The 25,929-nt window shown below is 38.0% G+C and overlaps 2 protein-coding genes across 4 annotated transcripts in view; one reads left to right on the top strand and one right to left on the bottom strand.

The window, feature by feature from the left end:
• Positions 1–25,929, top strand: part of LOC126751425 (maternal protein pumilio) — a 466,406-nt gene that overhangs the window by 19,883 nt on the left and 420,594 nt on the right. The window contains exons 1-2 of one of the 3 annotated variants that reach the window (XM_050461682.1): positions 2,665–2,754; positions 3,666–3,928. The exons of the other annotated variants lie outside the window; for them this stretch is intronic. Of the exons in view, the coding sequence (XP_050317639.1) occupies positions 3,857–3,928 (72 nt within the window). The 5' untranslated portion in view covers positions 2,665–2,754; positions 3,666–3,856. Of the gene's footprint in view, positions 1–2,664; positions 2,755–3,665; positions 3,929–25,929 lie in introns of those variants that run through there. 3 annotated transcript variants of the gene reach the window in all.
• On the bottom strand, positions 18,181–25,687 carry LOC126751437 (uncharacterized). Its single transcript, XM_050461704.1, has 3 exons — positions 25,444–25,687; positions 25,064–25,221; positions 18,181–19,356 (listed from the first exon to the last, which is right to left on the bottom strand). Exon 3 carries the CDS (start codon positions 19,350–19,352, stop codon positions 18,243–18,245), a length of 1,110 nt encoding a protein of 369 aa, XP_050317661.1. The 5' UTR covers positions 19,353–19,356; positions 25,064–25,221; positions 25,444–25,687; the 3' UTR covers positions 18,181–18,242.

The raw sequence follows: 25,929 nt of genomic DNA, 5'->3' as shown, positions 1-25,929 counted from the left end.
AAAATATTTTAAATTATTCTTGTACCAACCAATATCGAAATTATGCTCAATGACCGTGTGCTGTTGCTTACCATGCATTTTTATAGCCTGAACAGGGTATACAACAATTTGGGTGATGAGCTGAGTCATGGCCGTTCGTTTGTCTGTATATGCCCGAACTAGTCCCTCAGTTTTTGAGATATCGATATAGAATTTTCTTTTTCCCAAGAAGCCGCTCATTTGTCGGAAGCGTCCATATCGAGCCACTATAGCATATATTACTGTAGGCAAAAAGTAGTAAGACATTTTAATTTCGCTCGAAAACCCATTCGTCGAAATATTTTTTTTCCAGGGTTTAGTATACGCTTGTCTTTCTATACATAATGTGCATTTGGTGATTTTTACGATGAGTGAAATTATTCAACAAAGTTCTATGAAATTTTATGTGTGGGATAAAATTTCTAGTCCCGGAACGATCAGAATATTGTAAAAGGTTTTCGGTGATACAAATTTTTCAAAAGAGGGTCGAGAAATAACGTGTTGACGGCGAACTACGTCCAGTACGGCCATCAAAATCAACTGATTATCAATACGTCAATAAAATAAAGGATTTGGTGCTTGAGAAACGACGATTAACATTCAGAATAAATAAATAATCCAGAACGAAAAAAACTACGTCGCGTTTCTGTCTTTGAAACAAACAATGCTTTCTGACTACCTTGATGTCATGAAACGTATTTATTACTGGAGATGAGTTTTGGATCTATGCTTATGACCCGACTAATCGGCAGAATATCGTGGCAAAGTTGAGCTGAAGCCGAAAAACCCATGTCAAAGCAGGTCAAAAATCAAGGTTATGTTGACAGTTTTCTTTGATTATCGAGGTATGGTGCATTCTGAATTCCTTCCGACCAGCCAAACTGTCAACAAGTAGTATTATTTGAGTGTTATCCGGTATTATGGGCTGACAACTCTTGGTTATGATAACCCCGCTCACTCATATAACGGTATGGTTAAAAACTACTAAAAGCGGGATAAATCAAAAATTTAATACGCCAGAGAAGTTAAAATTTACCTCTGAGGTGGTATAAGAAACCGGTGTAAAAATGGGACGATGGACGTGGCACCGCCCTCATTTTGGTAAAAACTCATATCTCGGAACCCGACCGACCGATTTCGTCTAAATTTTGTACGTAACATTCTTCTCATATTCCCATAGTACAGTGTGAAAATGGGCGTTTTCGGACTACAACCACGCCTACTTCCTATATACTACAATTTTAAACTCCATTTGATTCTCTCATTTTCCAGTACACAAATCAAGAAGCAATTAAAGTGAGGGGATAAAACTTTGCACGAAAAATGCCTTTACAGTATGCTACCTTATCATCAATATTTATCCAAATTCAACCAAAACTGTTCAAGCCCCACGGTAGGGAATATGTGGACCCCAGTATTTATAGTTGACTTTTGAGATATATAATTGAAATTCAGAGAGAATTCTTTCCTGATAGTAGTATGTCTGTGTGCTACAAATGGGCTGAATCGGCTCAATACTTCCTGTGGCCCGCATATACATATGTATGTACATAAGATAAAGATTTTCAAACTTCCGTGTGATTTTAAGATGAACATTAGACCAACATTTGAGTTATCTCAATGAAAATTACAGAATATGTTTTATCTGTGTGCCTAAAGTAGATACAAATGGACGAAAACATGACCTACCCCTCATATAATTAATAACAGGGTTATCGAATATCCGGGTCACATTACTTCATGTGTTGAGTGGTTGTATGTCAGGTTCTTTAATGAAGCCCAGGGAACATTTTTCTAGTATGCGGCATTATAATAGTTGGATTTCGACTCTCGGGTTGACATTTTACACCTTAAGGTATTTCGCTGGCATTGATACCCGCAAGTTGCAAGAGTATAAGATGTTCATTTACACCCAAATTTAGCCTTTCATTATTTGTTAAATTTGTTTTTAATTTATAATTATTATTTTTTTTGTTTATTATTATTATTTTTTATTTTTTTTTTTGTTTTTTTATTATTTTTTATTTTTTTTTGTAAATGAATTTTTTTATTTTATTTTAATTTAATTTAATTTTAATTTAATGTAATTATTTTTTTTGTTTTATTTCCGTTTGAATGTCTCTGTAGGCCTGGGACTTCAAATGAATGTTTCTATTAAATTCTATCATTGCTACTCTTGTTAAATTTCATGTGTTATACCGCTCTGCTTATGTTACTTAGTCATTTGTTTATTTTTTTATTTAATATTTTTATTTCTCGTTTGTTTTGTTCGCTCGCTACGTTGATTTTATACGTAACGTACACTTATTTCTACACGTGTTTGATTTGGCGGTTGATTTATCGAAATTACAATAAACAAGTTTTTCGCTTTGAAACTGTGTCTCTCACTCTATGAAACGCTGTATAGATGCTCGCAAATACGGTATGCACGTTATTCGTTTCCGTCTGCTTGTGTATTTTTCTAATGCTCACACTTGGGTATTATTGGTATAGCATGCTTTGCGGACTGTTCAGATACACTCTCTACCCGCACTCTTTTACTCAATGCGCTAAAGCGTTTGCTCGCCACACTCACTTCAGCCTGTGGCACCGCATACCGGCGATTTGGCACTTCGCCAGCTGGTCTCAGTCTTGCTTTGTTAGCGTCTGCCTGCAATCATAATTTCGCTAAGTATTCGCATCAACTTAGTTTTTGGCGTGGTTTCGCTGTTCGATTCGGATGACTCGACTAGATCGGTATTTTTTGTTTTTGTTTTTGTAAATTTACTTGAGGGTTCGGCGTGCTACAAAAAGAAATAATTTCTTTCTTTTTATGTGTGTCGAAGTGAATTGTTAAGATTTTCTTTTGGACAATGTGAGCGTGGAAATATAAAAAATTAAAGTTTCATATATTTATACATACAATATACCATATATGTATGTATAAGCAAGTGCTTGTGAATATTTAAAAGATATGTGCATATATAAATTTGGTGATAATTTCGTGCATATATGCTATAGTGGCACAAATCACATGTAACAGCGCCAAAAAATAATAATAAGAAAACGCGTTCCCTAATTAAACGCTTTCTCTCTCGCACGCGCAAATTAGTTAAATCAGCGAGCGAGTCAGCAGCATGACTGTTGTGGCTTTGTGACGATAAAATGCTAACAAACGAGGTTTAAACGTTAAAGTGCTGATATGTGAACAGTACCTGTTGGCTACTACTTCGTTTGTTTGCAGAATGCACACCACCTATGTACATATGCTCTAGTGTCTGTTCTACAGTTGTAAAATTTCGCTCTCTGCCTCTTCAATAGTGGCAGATGATTTGATTCGTTGTTTTTTTAATCTTTTTGCACTACCGGGTGGTGCACCTTAATTGCAAAACAGTTGCAGTGTCGCAGCTACAAATCAAGTGTGAAGTAAAACTCCGAAGTAAAAATTGAACGAGTTACTTCTAGCGTGTTTAGAGAGTGCTGGAAGCATTGCTTATACGAGTATATGAGCACAAATAATATTTTAAAAAAAGTGCTATATCTATTAAAAAGTGAAAAGTTTGTCGAATATATTGTATGATCTGTGAAAAGTGAAAATATTTAATGAAAGAGTGTAATGTTTTCCCTGTTTTAAGTTTTTTTAATATGCATATTTTTTGTTGTTTTAGTTAAATGTAAATTTATCATTCACGTCGAGTTCAGCGCGGTTCAGATTAATACTTTATCTGACCCCCAACCGTAAACAAATTGCTATATTTTCTATATGATCTTAATTACGTAATTAAAATCTTATAATTGACTTAAAGCAACACATCAGCGATATTTAAAAATTTTAAGGCGCTAACCGCATTTGTTACCCATGATGAAATTACTTCACGAATTTATGTTCGACGCTCGTAATGCCGAGGATGTGGCGCTCTCACAAGAGATGGTAAATAATGGAAATATACATTTTTTTTGTTAATGAGTTACGAAAAGGAATATATATTTTTATGGCCATACACATTTCTATGTTTTCCCAGCTCTCGCTAAGTGTCATTCTAAACATTTGTCAAAAAGGTAGTAATATTAAAGACTAATGATCTTCAAGAGTACGTGTCATATGTACATTTAAAAATACCTGTAGCGAATATATTGGAAGCTTATGGACATTAATACTGTAGTGAAATTATACATAAAATGCCAAGCTTGAAACTTAAACTGTGGTTTAGAGTATCATAAAACAATTTTGTGTTCTGTATGCAGTGTTACATAATAATCCGTTACCATGACAGTCGGGTCTATGTAATCGGAGCGGTGCCGGTTTTTTAGCCGATCCAGAGCTGTCAACTCGGCAGCATTTCTAAAAATTTGTGCGTCTCAGATTGTTCAACCGTTTAGTAGTCCTATTTTCGAGGACTCGTTCGGCCATTTCGACTGGTAACTGGCAATGACGCGCGTGATGTTTTTCTCCGAGGCCTGAATCGAAGCGGGGTTGTCCGCATTGACTTTAGAGTTTACATATTCCCACAGGAAAAAGTCTAACGGTGTGATATCACACGATCTTGGTGGCCAATCGACCGGCCCAAAACGTGAAATTATCTGCTCACAGAAGTGTTCTCTCAATAATTCCATTGCTTGACGCGATGTGTGGGAAGTGGCGCCGTTTTGTTGAAACCAAATGTCGCCTAGATGACGAGCTTCAATTTCAGACATTAAATAGTCGGTTATCATTGCGCGTTAACGGTCGCCATTGACGGTTACGTTATCACCGGCATCATTTTTGAAGAAATGTGTACTGAAAGTACTTTTACTTGGGGAACCCGATATATACATATGTATGTATATATTGTATCTTCTGGCTCCGCGTAGGAGTAAAGAGCCACAATGAGACTCTTCCATTTATCTCGATCTTGTGTTGGCCTTTTGATTTGACTCCAACTTATTTAGACTTGAGATATTTCGATGTCCAAATTTCTTCTTCAGCTTAGAACGAATCAGCCCTGGCCAGCCCGTCGGCTGCCTTGTGGATGCCAGTTTTAGCGCTGTGGGTGTTTGTATTTGGAACTCGTTTCAGAACTTTCTCGAGCTTACCTCATTTTTTTTCAACAATTTCGGTCCAAGAGTGTATTTGGTTTGTGCGAGACCATAAGTCTGTGGTAAAGTTAGTGACGGGCTAGAAAATAGTTTCAAGTCGAACTATGCTTAAGCAAATTTTTTCGCATATTCTTCATTCTTTATTATTAGTTCATTTTTTTGTTCATAACTCTACCGATCCTCAGGTGTTAAACGCTACATTGAGACTGGCAAAATTCCATCGAAACAACTCAACTTTGCTTCATTAACTTAAACAAATTGTAGTTGCTTCGCTTTATTCATTTATATGTGTGCGTTTGTAAACACTACACATATGTATGTGTACTTTATAGCTGTCAAACATTCATTGTTCCCCTTTTGTCTAATTGAAACCGGAAAGTATTTATTTTAATTTAAAATTGTCCATTCAAAATATGAAGAATGCCAGTGGCCGATGGTAAAGCGGTTGTTAGTAACAGAGGGTTGTTTAGCAGCCTTTGCTTGATGTTTATTTAAAATACGCGCTTGCTAGTCAACAGTCTGTTTGGAAGGGGTAATATCACAGATTTTAGGGATAGACCCACCAAGTGTTGCACAACGCATTCATATACAGTTTCCCAATTGAAAATAGTGCGCTAATCAAGCGTGCCAGAATGTTAGTCAGTCAGTGAACCAATTCAACAAGTAGCTTTTTTTCTTCTTTAAATTACATAGCAAACATAATTTACAAGCTTATATACATACAAATACACATGCAGCATACAATTCTCATTATGTTTCGCACAAAAAGCCGCACTCAACACAGTTGTGTTCGGTAAACCGGTTGATCAACATTACTTCCTCATCCCTTTATGAGCTCCAACTTCATTGATATTATGCGCGTGGTGTTGCTTGTTGCTAATGTCTTTTTGCTTATATTACCATCTAAACAAATTTGACCTGGGCTGCCAAAAAATAAAAAAAAAAACAAAATTTTCACGTATTTTAATGCACATCTTTATTGTCGCCTTCATCCAACTAGCATGTCGACACTTCATCCAATTTTCCATACACTTGTCATGTGCCTCAGCTGGGATGTACTTTAGTGTCGTCTTCTTCTTCTTTATTGGCGTAGACACCGCTTACGCGATTATAGCCGAGTTAACAACAACGCGCCAGTCGTTTCTTCTTTTCGCTACGTGGCGCCAAATGGATATTCCAGGCGAAGCCAGGTCCTTCTCCACCTGGTCCTTCTAACGGAGTGGAAGTCTTCCTTTTCCTCTGCTTCTCCCGGCGGGTACTGCGTCGAATACATTCAGAGCTGGATTGTTTTCGTCCATTCGGACAACATGACCTAGCCAGCGTAGCCGCTGCCTTTTAATTCGCTGAACTACATATGTCAATGTCGTCGTATATCTCGTACAGCTCATCGTTCCATCGAATGCGATATTCGCCGTGGCCAACGCGCAAAGGACCATAAATATTTCGCAGAACTTTTCTCTCGAAAACTCGCAACGTCAACTCATCAGTTGTTGTCATCGTCCAAGCCTCTGCACCATATAGCAGGACGGGAATAATGAGTGACTTATAGAGTTTGGTTTTTGTTCGTCGAGAGAGGACTTTACTTCACAATTGCCTACTCAGTCCGAAGTAGCACCTGCTGGCAAGCGTTATCCTACGTTGAATTTCAAGGCTGACATTGTTGGTGGTGTTTAGAATGGTTCTAAGATAGACGAAATTATCTACAACTTCAAAGTTATGACTGTCAACAGTGACTCTCCCTGCGGGTACGGGGGGAAACCGAATATACCGAGAGGCGACTAAGATCCTGGCCACCAGTCCAGAGCAGTATGGCAGCTCAACTGGTCGTAGCTTCGGCTACAAGGTCATACCAAAGACTTTAACCTGGTACCACGCGGAGCAGTAGCCCCTGGAGTTCGCTCCAGTCTGCTCATTGGGTTTGGCCCTTTGTGGAGATTCGTGGTGGCTGTGGTTAAAACCCAAATCGCGGGAAGAACTGACTTTGTCAGTCGAATGTGGAGTTGCATTGCAACCGGGAGCCGGACCCAAAGTACGGCAGAGGTTTTAGATGGGCCTCGAGCCCTACCAAAGTGGTTAGTGTGTCCATGCCACACTGCCAATTGGTACTGAAAATGTTTACCCAGTTTTCAGGGCGCTGATCGACGCATTGTATTGATCCGTTGTGCTTTTGAGCACCGTGGAGTTAAGCTGTCGACAGCAGGATCCCACGTTAAACACAATCAGACGTTGTCAACAGTGACGTGAGAGCCAAGTCGCGAGTGCGACGACTGTTTGTTTGATGACAGGAGATATTTAGTCTTGCTCTCGTTCACTGCCAGACCCATTTGCTTTGCTCAGTGCCGTCAGCGAATTTAATAATGTGTTTGCTGAAACGACACATGCCTTTTCATCAAGTCTAGCATTGAAACGTTTCATACCCGAAATATTAACCACAATGTTTTGCGTCGATCCCTAACAGCTGTTGAGGTCATCTGCTGCTTCTTCGATGCCAACTCGACGACTTAAAAGTACTGTTTCTTTATTTTTTTTTAATATTATCGTCATTAAAGACCAAACTTTTTGCGCCGTAAACAAACAGATCCCAAACACACAATACCAAAATTGACAAGGAACTTTGTTTTATGGATTCGTTTTGCGCGCCGTGTCAAATTTGATCAGATAGTAAGCATTTGGTCTTAGTTGGAGCTGATAACGCGTGTCCTCATGTCCATACCGACTACAGTTAAACTGTATGGAATATCTTAAACCATAGTTAAATGGTTCTTTGTGTAAAGAGCAAACCTATCCGGTAATAGGTGCCAGAGTGTAGCTACTATATTATCGTTGTGCTATGATTTTTTGTAGTTATATAAATTTCTGTTTGCTCTTGCCTTTGTATGATTAAAAGAATATCGATTTCAATGTATAAGGTCCCTATAAATGTAAACGACATAGTATCAAAGGCAAGAATGTGTATTTGTAAACATATGTTTGTGCATTGAGTATAACTGTATGTCACGCTTGTATGTTAGGTATTTATTATATATACTCATATCACCTATACTAGTAAACTAGTCTAGTAAGAATCTTGGTATGCGCAGAGTGGGCAACCCTTTGTGCATTTACTTGCGTTTATTAGCACCGAAGCCAGCTCGAAATGGCTACAGCTTAACTAAGCATTAAACAAAGTAATAACTTGTCACCATTACCCACCTCAACACTTTAACTAACCTTAATATGTACATATATTACGTCCATACGTGGACAAGCCCCTGTAGGAAAATTTAGTAATTCAATTAAATGGGTTAGCAAAAAGTGCTACTTCTCGGCAAAAGTGAGCTTAGTAACATTGTAGATGTCATCACAAGACACCTACCCTTAAGATCTCACCTTTAGAAAATAGGAAAAGTGAAGTCGGCGGAATTCAGAGCATGATGAGACGGTGTACCTATTCCACGACTCCCAATACTCCAATTTAAGGGGAGAGCCTGCTTTAAAAGCTTCAAAAAATCGATTTTTTTGCTTCTCTTTAAAAATAATCTAAGAATATATCCTCGAAGTTATAGATGTAAAAAAATATGAATCTCTTTGAATTTTTTGTTTCCGACAGAAATTGCGACCTGCATCCTGCCCGCCGTCCAACAAATGCACATGCGAGATGCATCGGGCAATTGCTTCCCAAAGGCAGAATATCAAAGATTTCGTATCCGAAAAATTTGTGAATGATGTTTAAATATACAGCTATAAACCCTAGAAATTCCGCTTTAATCAATTATTTCTTTCCCCCAAAAAAAACTCTTCAAAAAAATCGAATTTTTTAAGCCTCTAAAGTAGGCTCCCCCCTTAAGAGACATTGGGCGGATGGGGTGGAAAAGAATTCAGTTTTTACCAAATCCACTGAGTTGCTGGATAAGGTATAATTTGGTTACCACTCGGATGTGCAATGGGCCTAATGATGGCCTAATGGCGACCGCCTGGCGCTCAAGTGCTTCCGTTTTGAACCAACCAAATGGGTGATTTCGGATGGCTGCCCCACTTACAAAATTCCGTTGATCGAAGAATTATATAGAGTTATAACTAAGTCACAAATTAGGAAACAGAACTGTAAGTTGATACATTGAATCACAGTTGAAAAGTACATTTGTGGTTTAAAATTGTTCATAAAGTGAGGACGACTCCGCCCCTAATAGGTTTTATGCACATATCTCATAAGCCACCTAAGATATATCAACAAAACTTTTTGGGAACAGGATTTTCTAGATCGTCCTGTTAAATCGGTTGGTAACCACGTCCAATCCTCATCGGTGTAAATGCACTGCCCACTTTTAGGTGAAATGCTCTATCGCAGGGGAAACTCGTGCAATTTCAACTAAATATGTTGCAGATCTTCATTGCCTCTGGCTAATTATACCCTAAACAGGGTATATTAATGAAAAAGGAGACGTCGGAGACCCTTTTTTTGACACAATGAAAACGGTTTGGTTTACGAAAAAATCTTTATAGCCTTTTGTGAAGAGCAATAAATTTCCTACAAACCCACAAAAACAAATATTTTTTCAAGTAGTTGGCAGTTGGAAAAATAGAAAACCGTTAGGCGGAGGCACACCTTTCCATTACAATTAAGAGCTCATACTTGAAAAGTCTTTCTTAGAGGTGTCTATGCACCAATTTTTCAGAGTACCAAGAGAGAGAGAGAGAGAGAGAGAAATATAATAACCAATATATAACCAATACATAAGCATTTTATAACCAAAACTCAATTTTTTTTTCAATATGAGTAGTTTTTATTATATTTTTCGTGTTTCCTTCGCCTGTAAATTTATGAAAAGCGATGTTACGTTATTTTGTATTTTAGGTGACGATATACTAGTTCACTATACTTAGTGATTCAAGTTTCCTACATGGCCACCACCTGCGTAAAAATACTTACGTACGTAGTGAGCAAATGCGATATGGCACTATAGCATTCTAATGCACATATGTCACGTTTGTATACTGAACTAACGCACATACATACATACTCGTACATATCCGTACAAGCAGATATATGTACATAAGAATAACGACTAAAAATTCCAGCTACAAATTTAAAAGCACATGCACTTGTACTTACTTTTCCATGAGTTCCCTCTTCGTAATACTACTTTGTTGCCTTTGAATGAAGGCAGACTAAAACTGCACACTGCACATGACTTCAGAAATTGCTAAGAGCATCGCGTACACCGCCCGTGGTCTGTTGTTAGCTTAGTATTTTATAGTGATTGGTGGTATGCCGGTTGCTTTGCTAGGGCATTGGAACTTTCCTAAGCGAGGTCTTTGCACTTGTTCTCTATAAATTTCCACGTATTTTTCTTGTTTTGTTTCTTCCTTTATACCTCATTTTTATTTTTCGCTCATTTCCATTTTCGAAATCAATACAACTCTCGTCATGCAATAATGTTGTTGACAGATTAAGTAGTCAAATGTGTGACATGCCTTCTGACTGCGGATCTTTCAAGGGATGAGGCTTTGAAAATTGTATAAAACAAAAAACAAGTTAATTTCCCGACACACACACATATTTACAAGGCAACTGGTACATGCATAACTTTGGATTTGTATACAAATATAGCTTTTTCTGTTTGCATGGCGTCCAGTTAATTTTCAAAGAATGCCAACATTGCACATTGCGAATATTTTTATTCTCGTTTGTTGTCCTCTTCTTCTTCTGGATCGTTTCAAAAAAATAAATTGTAAACAAGTCGTAGATTTTTTCCCTTACTTTATGTTTCTTTTTTAATATTTGTCACTTTTTACTGTACTAGTTTAGGAGCGTATGTCAATAATCGAGAGTACTTAGTTGAGACCCCAATCTAGACATTTTCCAGTTTGTAGCACCAAGCAGAAAACCAAAATATATTTTTTAAATGATAGTCGTGTCGAGCTGAGTTGATTTACCATATCCGTCGGTCTGTCTATATACATATATGTGATCTCTAGTCCCTCAGTTTTTGAGATATAGCTCTGGAATTTTGTTCAAGTTCTTTTCTCCCCAAGAAGCTGCTCATGCGTCGAAATCGCTAATATCGGAGCACTATATGATATAGCTGCCATACAAACTGATCGGTCAAACTGAAGTCCCTATATGGAAAACTTTTTTATTTCACAAGGTATCCTCACGAAATGCAGCATCGATTATTGTTCAAGACCATGCTACAATATCCGAAGAAATTGTTCAGATCGGACCACTATATCATATAGCTGTCATACAAACTGACCGATGAAAATCAAGTTCTTGTATGGAAAACTTGTTTATTTGACGAGATATCTTCGCAAAATATGGCATATATTATTTTCCAAGGCAACGCTACCATCTCCGAAGAAACTGTACAAATCGGACACCTATAGCATATAACTGTCATACAAACTTACTGATCACAAACCAGCCTTTTATGGGAAACTTTGTTATTTGACATTGAATTTCTTATCAGAACTATTACATTATATTTTCTGATTTTTCTTTTCGTTAGCCTTTGCAAGACTAAGCGTTTTATGATCCAGTATATAGGAGTTCTTGGTTACCACAACGGATCGGCGTTCGAAGCTGTGCAAGTGTGAACCTTCTTAGTATCGACCTTTTAAACTAACCTACTCTACTCTTAACACCAAATTTACAATTTTTAACACATATTTTTCATTTTCCATATTTTTCTCGAATGTGTAGTATGCTGAATATATAACTATATCCTTCTGTGATATGCTAAAAAAAAAACTTAACGAACCAAAGAGTATTAAATCGCCGAAATAATGAACTTTGTATAAAATCTGGGTCTATTCAGTCCTTAGAACTGGCTGTTGTGGGTATTCTCTGTACTGCTCTCACACGATGTTTATCTTTCATTCAATATGCCTCAATATTATCCTTTTTTGTAACTATATATACACATATATAATTATTTACATAAATCTAACTGAACTTGCAAAGTAATAAAAAAGAAAAAAAATTGCCTGATTTTTTTGGGTTTGCAAGTATTAAGAAATATTTCGAAATAAACTTGGTTGTATTACAAAAATGTTACAAGCTATTGAAAAGCAATAAAAATAATACACACACATACATGTATTTGAATATGGACGATTTCCAATAAGTAATAAACACGTTCAACAGCCGGCAAAAACGCCTAAACAACCAACCGACGACAGCGCGTTGCCAGTTGGCGAACTTTTTGCCATAAATGTGGATTTACATATTTTTTTATATACTATTATATATATATACATATGTACTATTATATTTGCTTTCGGTTGACTTTTGTTTCTTTTCACAGCAAAAGTTACCAAAATCACTTTTATTTGTTGTCTTCGCTGCGCCGTCGTGCGGCTTATCAATTTACAATCACATTTCGAAAAGTTAAAGCCAAAACCATAAAGAAACTGAGAAGAAGAACGATCAGTGTTTGAACTTCAAAGCCCTTGGGGTTAGAAAAAGTTGCGTATTGATAGAAGTTTGATAGAATTACGCAGAGTCGTGGCGATTCTCATAGCGATATTCTCGTACAGTAGCGATTTTCTCGTACAATAGCGATATTAAATATTGAATTAAGGCACTCAATTTTTTTTAGAAAAACAGCGACGCGTTAACGTCTGTGAAACTATGGTTTTCGACTACCAGGATGTCTTGAAACGTCCTATTACTGGCGATGTGTCTTGGATCTATGTCTACGACCCGGAAACGGACGATCAATCGGCCGAATATCGTGGCAAAGGTGAGCCGAAGCCAAAAAACCACGTCAAAGCAGGTCAAAAATCAAGGTTATGTTGAAAATTTTCTTCGATTTATCGAGTTGTGGTATACTCCGAATTCCTTTCGATCAGCCAAACTATCAACAAGGAATACTACGGATATTTGAGTGTTATGCGTCGTTTGCGCGAAGCTATTCGTAAAACGAGACCGGAGTTATGGCTGACAATTTTTGGTTTTTGAAATATGACGGCTTCAGGGAAATCCTTTTGAGTCAATTGATGCCATTAAACGTGAATCGATAAGCACATTGAAGGCTATTACGGAAAGAGACTTTAACAATTCTTTCGAGGATTGGAAAAAAACGTAGGCACAGGTGTATTGGGGCCAAGGGGGATTACTTTGAGGGGGCCGACATAGATTTTGAGGAATAAATTAAGAATTTTAATATTATGAATAAAGTCTTGCTAATTTTTGCCCATAGCAGCATTCTTGCATAGTTAAATTGGAAAAAAAAAAATAAATTTTTTTATTTATTTTTTTTATTTAAATTTTTTATATTTTTTTTATATTTTTTTTATATTTTTTTTATATTTCTTTTATATTTTTTTATATATTTTTTTTTATATATTTTTTTATATATTATTTTTTATATTTTTTTTTATATTTTTTTATATATTTTTTTAATATATTTTTTAAAATTTTTTAAAAAATTTTTTTTTTTAAATTTTTGTTTTATTTTTTTTTATTTTTTTTATTTTCATTTCTTAATTTTTTTATTTGTATTTCTTTATTTTTTTTGTTTTGTTTAAAAAAATCTATTTTATTTATTTATTTATTTTTTGTTTTAATATTTTTTTGTATTTATCTAGACTTGAATACCCTCTTAATCTACAAAAATTTACTATGAAATTGTTTTTGGCAATACAATTACTTTAAAATAACTTCTTCTATTTTAAAATAATTGATGATGGAATAACGCATAATTTTTTTTTCACACTAATATATGTACATCCGTTGTGTCATGATATCGAAGCAATTGAATAAAATAGTAGAAATTAAAGAAAATCACAAAATTGGCAAGTAAAACCTCGTCAAGTATTTGGCGATGAAATCGCTGAAATTTTTACAATACCAAAGTGAAGTGCGAGACGCACGATTTTTCGCTGTTGTCATTTGCTTAGCGTGCGCGTATTTTCGCAATTACCACATTTTTTTTATTATTTTATTTGGTATTTTTTTGTATTTTTCTTTTTTTGTATTTTTCTTTTTTTTATTTTTCTTTTTTTTTTTTTTTTTGTATTTTTTTTTTTTTTTGTATTTTGTATTCTTTTTTTTGTATTTTTCTTTTTTTGTATTTTTCTTTTTTTTTGTATTTTTTTCTTTTTTTTAGTGAGTCAATAGTCAGCTTATTACGAGTTACATATTCATTGTACGTACGTGTGCGTATGCGTGCGTGCTGTCTGAGTTTTGTGCGTGCGCGTATAACATCCGCCGCTACGCGCGCTCCTCCTCACTACTCTACTGCATTCATCATACGCCACAGCGGCCGTGAGAGTTTGCGGCGACCAAATCAAGCTCACACCCAGCCAAACCGCACAATGAAAAAAGAAATAAAAACGACAAAAGCAATAAATACAAACAAAAAAATATTAGCATTTATATGTATTTGTGTATGTGTGTGTTTTGTGGCTATACAAACATTTCAAATATATATAAACGGGCCTACTCTCACTACTGACAATAGCTGCGAATTTTTCTGTGTCTCAGTCAAGGACAGAAGCAAAGCCAACAACACAGACAAGAGTCAATTGGTGGCGGAACGGCCTGGCAGTCCGACGTCTAGCGATACTGTCGACAAACTGGTTCATTTGTTGCAGCATCGGCGCTGGCGGCGATCTATGACGTCGTCGATTTGCTTGGCTGAACCGGTTTACGCGGTTTTTTTTGGCATGAATTACATATATAGATATATTTTTACTTAAATTAATTTTATTTAACATATATTTTTTTTTTGTCTTACATTAAACTGGTTTTTAGGCAAACACAATTGTTTTTGCTCTCAATTTATTCGACGCACAACACACAATCGCTATAAATAAGTTGACTTATGCCATTTTACATATTATCTACTTCATACGCTCTTGAACTTATTGAAAATGTATGGATTGTTGCCCAGTTTATTTAAATCTTATTGAGTAAGCTTTTAGACACATTATTTGCCAGCGATCAATTTTGTATTAGGGAATCTTAAAAAAATGAGTGGTGATTATATTAAATGATCAGCAGAATGAGCAAAGTTGATGCCATATTTCTCTGTTCGAATTAGACCCTCAGTTTTGAAAATATATATCTGAAATTTTGCGCACATCCATTTCTCCCCACGAAGCTGCTCATTTGTCGTAAACGGCGTTTTCAGACCACTATAGCATATAACTGAAATACAAACTCAACGATGGGATTCAAGTGTTTGTATAGAAAACTTTTGTATTTGATGAGATATTTTCACGAATTTTGGCATGAGTTATTGCCTAAAGCAATGCTGCAATCTCGCAAGAAATTGTTCAGTTTAGATCACTATAGCATATAGCTGTCATACAAACTGTACGATCAGAATCAAGTGCATGTATGGAAAAATGTTGTATTTGTTGAGATATGTTCATGAATTTTGGCATATATTAATGTCCAAGGCAGTGGTGCGATCTCACAAGAAATTATTCAGATTGAACCGCTGCAGCTTATGGCTGCCATACAAACCGGCCGATCAAAATCAAATGTTTCTATGGAAATTTTTTATTTGTCGAGATATCTCCACGAAATTCGGCATTTATTATTATTTAAGGCAACAGTATAATCTCACAAGGAATTGTTCATATATGTACTATAGAACTACTGTAGCATATAGCCGCCATACAAACCGGCCGATCAAAATCAAGTTTTTGTCTTACTTTCATTTTGATTTAAAGTTTCAAGGTTATAATTAATGTATGTATGTATATTACTGAGCAAAAATTGCTTTTTGGTAGAGTATCCTAGGCTATTTATGATTTAAGCTATTATTTTCAAAACTATAATGTTTTTGAATTTACTTAAATTTGTTATGTGAATTGCAGAGCATGACCTTAACGACCGCATTTGCAGCTACACCTAATTCTGTTTTTACACGATAGAATGGTTCCCGAGAAATTCGTGTAAAAAAAAATCGTGTAAAAAAAGATACTGGCCAAGTACAAAAATAATAGATTGGTTCTAGACCTCAAAAAATAAGTTAAAATTAGACTAAATAATATAAAAAAAATATTGTTGTAGTTATTTTAAGAATTTATTTTCGTTTTAATTTATTAAATAAACTAAATTATAATAAAATAAATTAAAATTTAGATTTCATAAAAAAAATAATATCAGAAATTCATTGCCAAAAAACTTAAATAACATAAAGTACAACCATAAGAAAAATTTAAACATTAAACAATTTTATTTATTGTCACTGTCTGATAATAAACGTAAACGTTTGCGAAAGACTACAATATCACTGCCATCACTGGAATGATTTTGTTGATCATTATCATTTCTAGCCGACTGTGTTGGGACATCAGTAGATTTTTGAACGAAATCAGTTATCTTAGATTGAGTTTTATTTCGCGTTAACCCATTATAAACTTCCCTGTAAGATGCCATTAATGATTTCAGTTCACGTTGAAATTTGGCAGCTCGTTCCTCGTCATGATCATGTTGTTCAAAATGACTACCTAATTTTGTAGCGAGATCAAGACCTTCTTTAATTAGAGATGCTTTCAAAATTGGACGATCTCTTTCGTCACTGTCACTATGTTCTTTATCATAACGAGTCTCAAGGGTGAATTCGATAATTTCATTTTCGCTCAAGCTTTCATCTACCAACAATTCTTCTACATCTGCTAACGATAGGTCATCGAATCCATCCCCACCGATTGCATTGGCCATTGTTATTATATCAGCAAGTTCAGCGTTATTATCGATAACAGGATCTTTGCATTTTACGCATTCTGGCCAAATATTTTTCCAACACGAGTTCAAAGTTGATGGCTTTAATAAATCTAACGCGATCTTGACTTGATTAATGCAGTCCATTATAGAAAATTTTTTCCATTCATCTATGACTGATGATTCCTCATAATTATCAAGTTTTTCTACAACATAATGAAATGAACTTCTTATGTAATACGTTTTAGACGTAGCAATTATCCCCTGGTCTAGTGGCTGTATAAGGGAAGTAGTATTAGGCGGCAAAAAACAAAATTGTACGTTTGGGTGCTCCAAAACTGGATGGCCTGGTGCATTGTCTAGAATCAAAAGAACTTTAAATTCGAGACATTTTTCTTTCATGTAGCGCCTAACTTCTGGGATGAAGTGCTTCTGAAACCACTCTGTGAAAATTGCACTGGTTACCCAAGCCTTTTTGTTCGCCATCCAGTGTACAGGCAATTTATTGAAATCTACACTTTTCATGGAACGTGGTCTTAAGGCACGATGTACTAGGAGTGGCTTAAGAATACGTTCTCCTGAAGCATTGGAACAAAACAACAACGTAATACGGCCCTTTGCTACTTTAAAACCACCGGCTGTTTTCTGCGATTTTGCTACATAAGTTCTTCTAGGCATTCTCTTCCAAAAAAGGCCGCTTTCATCTAAATTCCAAACTTGGTCTGGAGTATATTCTCCATCTTCAATATTTTTTTTTAGTTTTTCGGGAAATTCTTTAGCAGCCAATTCATCAGCGGATGCAGTTTCTCCCTTAATTTTTATATTGTGGAGAGTGAATATATCTCGAACGTTCGACGAGTCACTCGCGGACGATGCGTCGATCGTTGAGAATATGAAACAGGAAAAAAAAGGGAGTGTGTTAGCAAATGAAACCACAAAGTTTGTATTTAATATACCAAATTAAAATATTGGTTCTTTATTAAATTGTGATTACCAACAAAATTACTTACGGTTTGTGCTTGTGGTGATGCTGGTTGTGATGGCCGGTGGACGACGTCTTGAATGCTTCGATCGCTAGGAAAAAGTGAAAGTGCGCGACTCCCAGGCTCGCTTGCTACGCGGGAGTTTTCAACGAAACCATTGCCAGTTGAGTGAAAGTTATTAACCGTTGAGTGAAAACTCTTAACGGCTAACTGGCAATGGTTTGTTATATACTCACTAGGGGTGGTAAAAAGAAATTAGGCGCTGGCCTAAACATACCGGCCCCCTTGCGGTGAGCAACAAAAAACAAAAAAATAAATTACGTGTCCATCGACCACCACAACGAGGTACAAATTTATGGCACAATATGAGTACAGCTAAATAGAAAATAGTTTAAGTTCATTTGTTATTATAATTATATTTTTTTTCTTTAAATAACAATCCAAAAAACAATACTTATTTTAAATAGGAATGCAAAAGAAAACAATAGAATAAGTTAAAAAAGAAAATACTAAAATGACTTAATTTAGTACCGGGCCGTACCCGAAAGCACCCAGCCGAATATGGAGCCCTGTGCGAGGAGCTGCCCAAATGTTTGAGACATGACCTGTTGGGTCATAATGCGGGAGTAAACATCCGCGCCGAGCACCAAGCGTATCGGCGACGACTTGTGGAAGTTTGGGTCCGCCAGTTTGATGTGAGTGTATGGGGCTGCTATGGCCGCGTCTAATGTAGTGGTCGGGCTGATGCGCATATAACCATGAATTACCCTTACATGCGTCGACATTCGGGTATTCGTCCCATGTCTGCCTCGCAGTACTACGAGGCAGCCGCGTTGACCACCGATATGGGTCTGCACAAGTTGCAGTTCCTTTAAAAGGTCGTGTGAAATTAGCGACGTAGGGGCGCATGCGTCTATCAGAGCCCTGACCAGATGTAGACGTCCCCTTGCCTCAATCTTTACCACCGCCGTTGGTAAAATGGCTGTCGTTGGCAGCAAGGAAGGAGTCGCTATGCTGGCTCGATCCGCTAGCCCGGCTCTAAAGGAGCTAGCCCGGTGAATCTGGAGAGACCTGGTCTCCAGTCTGGCCGAGTTGTGCTCTTGGCGACGGCGCAGACGGCGTTTGTGCGCGCGACGTTCATGTTGCAGCAAGGGGCGGAAAGTCCGGGTTTCCGTTTCCCCTCGCTGTGATGGGCGGAAAGGCCGTGTTTCCGCTCCGGTTTCAATTAGTTCTCCCTCCTCCGGTTCTGGTTGGAGAGGCCTAGTCTCCGTTCCAGGGTCTGATGCTTCGATGGAGAGAGCATCATCGGAACTTATTTGTTCGCTCCATGGTTGATTTTGAGGCACTGCGGGGCGGCGACGTGTATTTTCCCCGATGTGGAGCATGGTGTGGTGCTTTTCGTTGCAGCGCCGGCACCGTGCGTCGCTGGGGCAATTCGCTGACTTGTGGTTGACCGCAAGGCAATTTATACAATATTTGCCTATGAGTGCTTCCCGTAGGCGCTCCTCCGGTGTCTTGGCCCGGAAGGACGAGCAGAGCCGCAATGGATGTTTTCCCTTGCACAGCGTGCAAGAGAGCGGGTACCGGTTTGGGTGTAGGGCTGCCGTCTTCTTTAAGGCACTGTAGCGCGTCATCTTCCTAAAATTACTTTGTTGAAGATCTTGTTGCTTGTTTTTGAATATCATCCATAACTGCAAGACGTGCACGATCTTCAAAAAACGCGCTCAGACGCAACTTATGGGTGCACTTCCGTCCGAACGATCCACATTTTCACGCGCTTTTACAAATACGGGGGTAGATTTCGCGGGTCCGTTCGAAATAAAAAGCTACCGTGGAAGAGGATGCCGTGTATCCAAAGGGTATGTCTGTCTGTTTGTCTGTTTTACAACAAGGGCCATCCACCTGGAGGCCACTACCGATTTATCAACACAGTCATTTTTAGCAGCTCTCTCTAGATTCGTTTCGAGAAGAGGTTGCCCTAAGAATATTTATTCGGACAATGGTACAAACTTCGTTGGAGCATCAAGATCCCTAAGGTCCGAACTTAAAGCCTTCATAGCCGATGCTCGCAACAATGCTATCTCAAAGTATAGCCACCAAGCTCTTACATGGCATTTCATACCTGCTGCAGCTCCTCATATGGGCGGACTTTGGGAAGCAGGTGTGAAAAGCTTTAAGAGTCATTTCCGCAAGATTGCGTCTGGGCAAAAATATACTCTTGAAGAGTTCAACACACTCTTATGCCGAATTGAGTCTTGCCTTAATTCGCGACCATTAAGCCCAGCCTCAAACGAACCTACTGATTTGGAGCCACTTACTCCAGGACATATTTTGGTCGGCGGACATCTGATGGCCCCACCAGAACCGGATATAAATGAAAGCAGTGCCTCTATCGTAAATAGATGGCAAAAACTTAAGGCCTTACATCAATCCTTCTGCAAAAGGTGGAAAACCGAATACCTGAATGAAATGCAGAAGCGTATTAAGTGGAAACATTCCAAAACAAATTTAAAGACAGGTGACCTTGTCGTCATCAAAGAAGACAATTTGTCACCGAACGAGTGGAGATTGGGTAGGATTGTCAATATACACCCAGGTGCTGATACCCGAGTGCGAGTAGTTGACATTATTACTGAAAAAGGCCAAGTTACAAGACCGCTTGCCAAATTGGTCTTACTACCACCCTACGAGGAGGAAAACGAGGATGCACACCCTACTCAACACAACCGTTCCCCAGCCACATCGGAAGCCTAGCTTTCCGACACACTTACTACGATCTGATTAATTGTGCACGTACATATGTATAAAAATAAACAGATTTTAATTTGAGAAAAAATTGTTTTAAGTTTTTTTTTTTTTTTTTTTTTTTGTTTATTCGTAGTCCTTAAACAATCCGAAACCACAGATCACGGAATTGTGCTGTCTGAAATTTTATATTTCAAAAAATTTAACGTTACCCATAGTAATAGAGATTGGAAAAAATCTTTAATGTATTACATACTCGTGTAGCCAAAATTCTAATTTTGTTCTGCGACGACGCTAAAAATTAAGTAAACTTAGTTTCAAGCATACTCGTCTACGTACATATATATATAAAATTGGAAATATGTATGTATATAGTTACATTTTTATGTTTTTATTGCAATTACTTAACTTTGTTGTGCTATATTGTATTCAACTAAAGCTGCTCATGTGCAACTTCCCTTTTCAACACACATGTTGTTTTTAAAGGGAATCCATCATAGAACCACCAAAGTTCTAATTATACTTTTTTGTAGTCTAACAATATTTTTTTATTGCCTTGAATTGCAATTTTGAAATATTTCGTTTGCATTCCCCTCAACGCAGCTTGAAATAAATTTTTTTTTTTTTGGTTGTGTTATTAAATCAACTTACCCCCAGCGTTGCCTTCCTTACGTTCAACCTTCCATCCTTTGCACCATTGGTGGATGCTTCCAACACGTTATCACCATGCCAAGCCAGCGATTGGCACGAATGCAACAGCAGCTGGATTGTAACCGAGCTTCTTGATGGATGAGGATACTTCCTTCTGGACTTCCCCATAACAAGTCTCACTGTATGGTGGTTTAGTCGAATCCATCTTGTTGACACCAACGATCAGTTGTTTCACACCAAGGGGAAAGCAAGAAGAGCATGCGCACGATGGGATTGCCCAGCTTCGTTTTGCCCGTGGAGTCCATGAACTCCTGCACACCGTCAGAGTAAATAAAATAGCTCGTCTCCTTGCCAGGCGTTAGACGGAAGGTGCCGGAAAAGTCCTTACAACGTTTGTCTGCCGAGGTGGCGTTAAATGGATATACGATTGCTTTCGGCACTGGCAATGCTTTATTCTCCCACAAGTCCAACGGTTCCACGGCACTCGAAAGATTTGGCAACTCCGTCGTGAAGCGGTAAGCGCATGGCATGCCATTGTAGATGCGTACGTTGGCGCTAAGTTCATGCAGCGGTGCCGGATCAACTTCGTTCAGTTTGACTTCAAGACCAGCGGAGAGCAGGAAGGCAATGGCGGCTAGTAAACCACCAAGTGTGAGCTTTTGCAGTGGTCGCTTAATGCCAATCTTAGCCAAAATCGGATAGAGCACGTACGTGAACAGTGGAATCATGCCAAGTATGAGTAACGGATTGACGACCTGCATCTGATCGGGTTTAATAACATAACCAAAAGTTTCGCCATTCATGCGTGTGGCCTGAAAGGTCCAACGTGAGCCTTGCTGATCGAAGAGTGCCCAAAAGACGGGGAATGGCAAAAACAATGTTAAAATCTTCAACAATACTTTGGTATCAGCGACCATTTTTTGACCGGACTTCGCCTCGGCATAGTCCAACCAGTGTTTGCGTGGATTCGTTTTACGCTCGCGCCGCCAACCACCAATTGCGTCGGAAATACACTTTGACACACCGAATATCATGTTGCCAGCTGGTGGCTTAACCACGTAGAGCTTGCGGCCCGCAACGAAAATGACCACCGAGAGCAACATGAGCATGGCCGGCACGCTGAAGGCGAGCGAAAAACAATTCTTATCGCCGAAGCAATGCACATCCTCGCGGAGTATGGGTGTAATGGTGGTCGAGATGGTGGAACCGGCATTAATGGCGAAGTAGAACAGCGAGGAAAATGTGGCCAGCTGCTTGGCTTGTTCTGGCATGCGGAACTGATCGCCACCGAATGCCGAAAGCAAGAAGAGCATGCGCACGAGTCTGAAAATAAAGGAGAATATTTTAATAAATCTGCAAATTTCATTATTTTTACTCACTTACCTTTTTCTGCTGCCGGGGTTAATCTGCGCACGTGTGCGCACTTAACCAATAATTAAAAATGTCATTCATGACATGTGATGCCATGCCGTCAGTTTTTTTTTTTTTCGCCTTAAAAATTTTACAAGAATGAATCTAAAACTTCTTTTCCAAACCATGAGGCATAAATCATGCTTATGAATTTTAGATTCAATTTTTTATTGCAAATACCATATTTGAAAAATATGTTTTGCTAGCAAATAACGCACTTGCAAACCGAAAGTCTCCTTCTACAGCAGTACATGTATGCATTGCCCTTGAACGTACTGAGCAGGAGGTACTTTATTGACATGAAAGAATTGAAAATAATTATTAAGCCAAATTGTATTTAACATTTTCTTTGGTGGCAGGCCACTTTGTCGAAAACATACGACAAATAAAACAATAACGTTAACATAAATTTGATGCTAAAAGCAAAAATGTTTTTTATTTAATTATTATTTGCAACACTATGGTAAGGTAAGGCAGTTAACACCACATAAGGCCGCCTACACACTATGGTAATGTAAGGCAGTTCACACCACATAAGGCCGGCTCCACACTATCAATATATATAATATAACTTATGCACTTTTTCTCGCCACCCAATCAGTTTTAGATGATATTCAAAAACAAGCAACAAGATCTTCAACAAAGTAATTTTAGGAAGATGACGCGCTACAGTGCCTTAAAGAAGACGGCAGCCCTACACCCAAACCGGTACCCGCTCTCTTGCACGCTGTGCAAGGGAAAACATCCATTGCGGCTCTGCTCGTCCTTCCGGGCCAAGACACCGGAGGAGCGCCTACGGGAAGCACTCATAGGCAAATATTGTATAAATTGCCTTGCGGTCAACCACAAGTCAGCGAATTGCCCCAGCGACGCACGGTGCCGGCGCTGCAACGAAAAGCACCACACCATGCTCCACATCACGCGCACTTTCACGCGCCTAGTGGACTACGTTGTCGAATACGAGTCTGAATTCAGTGCTGCATCAAAGGACATCTCGAAGAACGCTCTTGTGATGCAACAAGACGAGCTGAGAGAGATGTGGTGCAAAGCGAAAGCTGCCCATGACGACCTCAACAGCAAAGGGGACATGTCTGCAAAGGACTATGCCCTTATTAAAAAAAAATTCAAGCTAGGTGGTCAATGCTACATACGTTGCATGGGGGCAATGAAGGATATGTCTGAGATCCTCTCAACCCCCAAAGACACAGAAAAGTCTGCTGAGGTAGACAATAACCACTCCCTTCCGCCTTGCGATACCGATGTTTTCAAAGGAGACTACCTTTCATGGCCAACATTCCGGGATATGTTCACGGCCGTATACATCAAAAGCAAGCGCCTGTCACCTGTTGAGAAATTATACCATCTCAACAAAAAGACTCAAGGGGAAGCGAAGGTTATTGTGTCGAAATGCCCTCTTACAAATGATGGCTTTGCAATGGCATGGAAGGGTTTAACTGACATGTACGAGAATGAGCGAATTCTCGTTGAAACCCAAGTCGACATACTGCTCGACTTACCGTCAATCGACAAGGAGTGCTCGGTTTCGATAAAATGGCTACAGCGGGAGATCAACAGCTGCATCTCCTGCCTGACAGCCAATAAAGTGGACATTGGCCTAAAGAATATGGGAATCGCTTTGAAAATAATTCCCCACTATTGTAAATTTTTATTTGCAGCACACCACTGCCAACCAAACAAGAAAATAGAATAAAGAAAATTTTTTGACTGTTTTAGCCGATATCGCAATATATCTGGCTGGTCAATAATATATGATTTATTGAATATAAGTCAGCAAACGAAAAAAAAAAAATTTTTAACTAGTAGCCGATATCGGAATATATCTGGCTCGTCAATAATACTTGATTTATTGGATATATTTTAGCAAACAAAATTTTCAACTAGTAGCCGATATCGCAATATATCTGGCTTATTGTACTTTATTTAATATATATGTGAGTTGCAGCACACCACTGCCAACCAAAAACGAGAATATATGTGTAATCGTACGTAAGTATGTATATATATGCAACACTTTATATGGCTCGCCACCCAAGATACGCCAACGAAAATCAGTTTGTGACAAAAAAGTGTTTGAAAGTGAAAAAGTGCAGTGTCTCAGTGAAAAAAAAAACAAAAATCAGTGCCGTAAGTGATATGAAAAAATATTACCGCACAAAATCGAAAAATTGAGAAAAAATCAAAAATTAGTGCCGTAAGTGATATGTGAAAAAAGGTATTACCGCACAAAATCGAAAATTGAGAAAAAATCAAAAAATTAGTGCCGTAAGTGATTTGTGAAAAAATGTATGAGAAAAGTATTACCGCACAAAATCCGGTAAACGTAACCGTGCACTTACGGATTATTTTGTTTTTGCAATTATTTCACTAAAACACTAAAAAAACACTAGTCACTTTGTCACTTTTCTTATATAAAGATTTATAATTGTCACCAATATTAAAAATGCGATTAAAAAACGACTTTGTTTCCTTTTTTTTTTTTAACGATTTATATCCAAGTGATATTAAAGCAATCACGTACCTTAGATTTGCCTGAGTTGGTGTGAAGTGTATTGTGTTAAAAAACTTGCTTGCTGGTGTGCAGCGCCTCGTGAATCCCAATTGGTGTGGTGTTGAAAACTTGCTTGGGTTTGTGGCGCCTCGTGAATCCCAATTGGTGTGGTGTTGAAAACTTGCTTGCTGGTTTGTGAAATATAGTCGATTAAAATCCGGCTCGAAGGACCATGAATATATCTCGAACGTTCGACGAGTCACTCGCGGACGATGCGTCGATCGTTGAGAATATGAAACAGGAAAAAAAAGGGAGTGTGTTAGCAAATGAAACCACAAAGTTTGTATTTAATATACCAAATTAAAATATTGGTTCTTTATTAAATTGTGATTACCAACAAAATTACTTACGGTTTGTGCTTGTGGTGATGCTGGTTGTGATGGCCGGTGGACGACGTCTTGAATGCTTCGATCGCTAGGAAAAAGTGAAAGTGCGCGACTCCCAGGCTCGCTTGCTACGCGGGAGTTTTCAACGAAACCATTGCCAGTTGAGTGAAAGTTATTAACCGTTGAGTGAAAACTCTTAACGGCTAACTGGCAATGGTTTGTTATATACTCACTAGGGGTGGTAAAAAGAAATTAGGCGCTGGCCTAAACAGAGAGCGTGTCTTTTTAAAAAACCAGTCATCCAACAAGTACTTGCGGAAAATGCATGTTGTTTTGACTGAGATGATGTATCTGGATCAATTTCCTGGATACGTTTATAGATTCTTAATGCTGTCTGCTTGATAGCAAGTCCGTCTACTGGTATTCTCTTTTGGGATTTGTCTTCTATCCAGATTACCAAAGCTTTTTCCATTTTCTCTTTAACAACATCCCTTACATACGATGATGACT

Source organism: Bactrocera neohumeralis, chromosome 2 (genome assembly GCF_024586455.1).
Source record: "Bactrocera neohumeralis isolate Rockhampton chromosome 2, APGP_CSIRO_Bneo_wtdbg2-racon-allhic-juicebox.fasta_v2, whole genome shotgun sequence".
NCBI classification, from domain to species: domain Eukaryota; kingdom Metazoa; phylum Arthropoda; class Insecta; order Diptera; family Tephritidae; genus Bactrocera; species Bactrocera neohumeralis.
This window is presented reverse-complemented; position numbering and strand designations above follow the sequence as displayed.

Coding starts and splice junctions, on each gene's coding strand:
- LOC126751437 (XM_050461704.1), bottom strand. CDS start 19,352: ATGACGCGCTACAGTGCCTTAAAGAAGACGGCAGCCCTACACCCAAAC.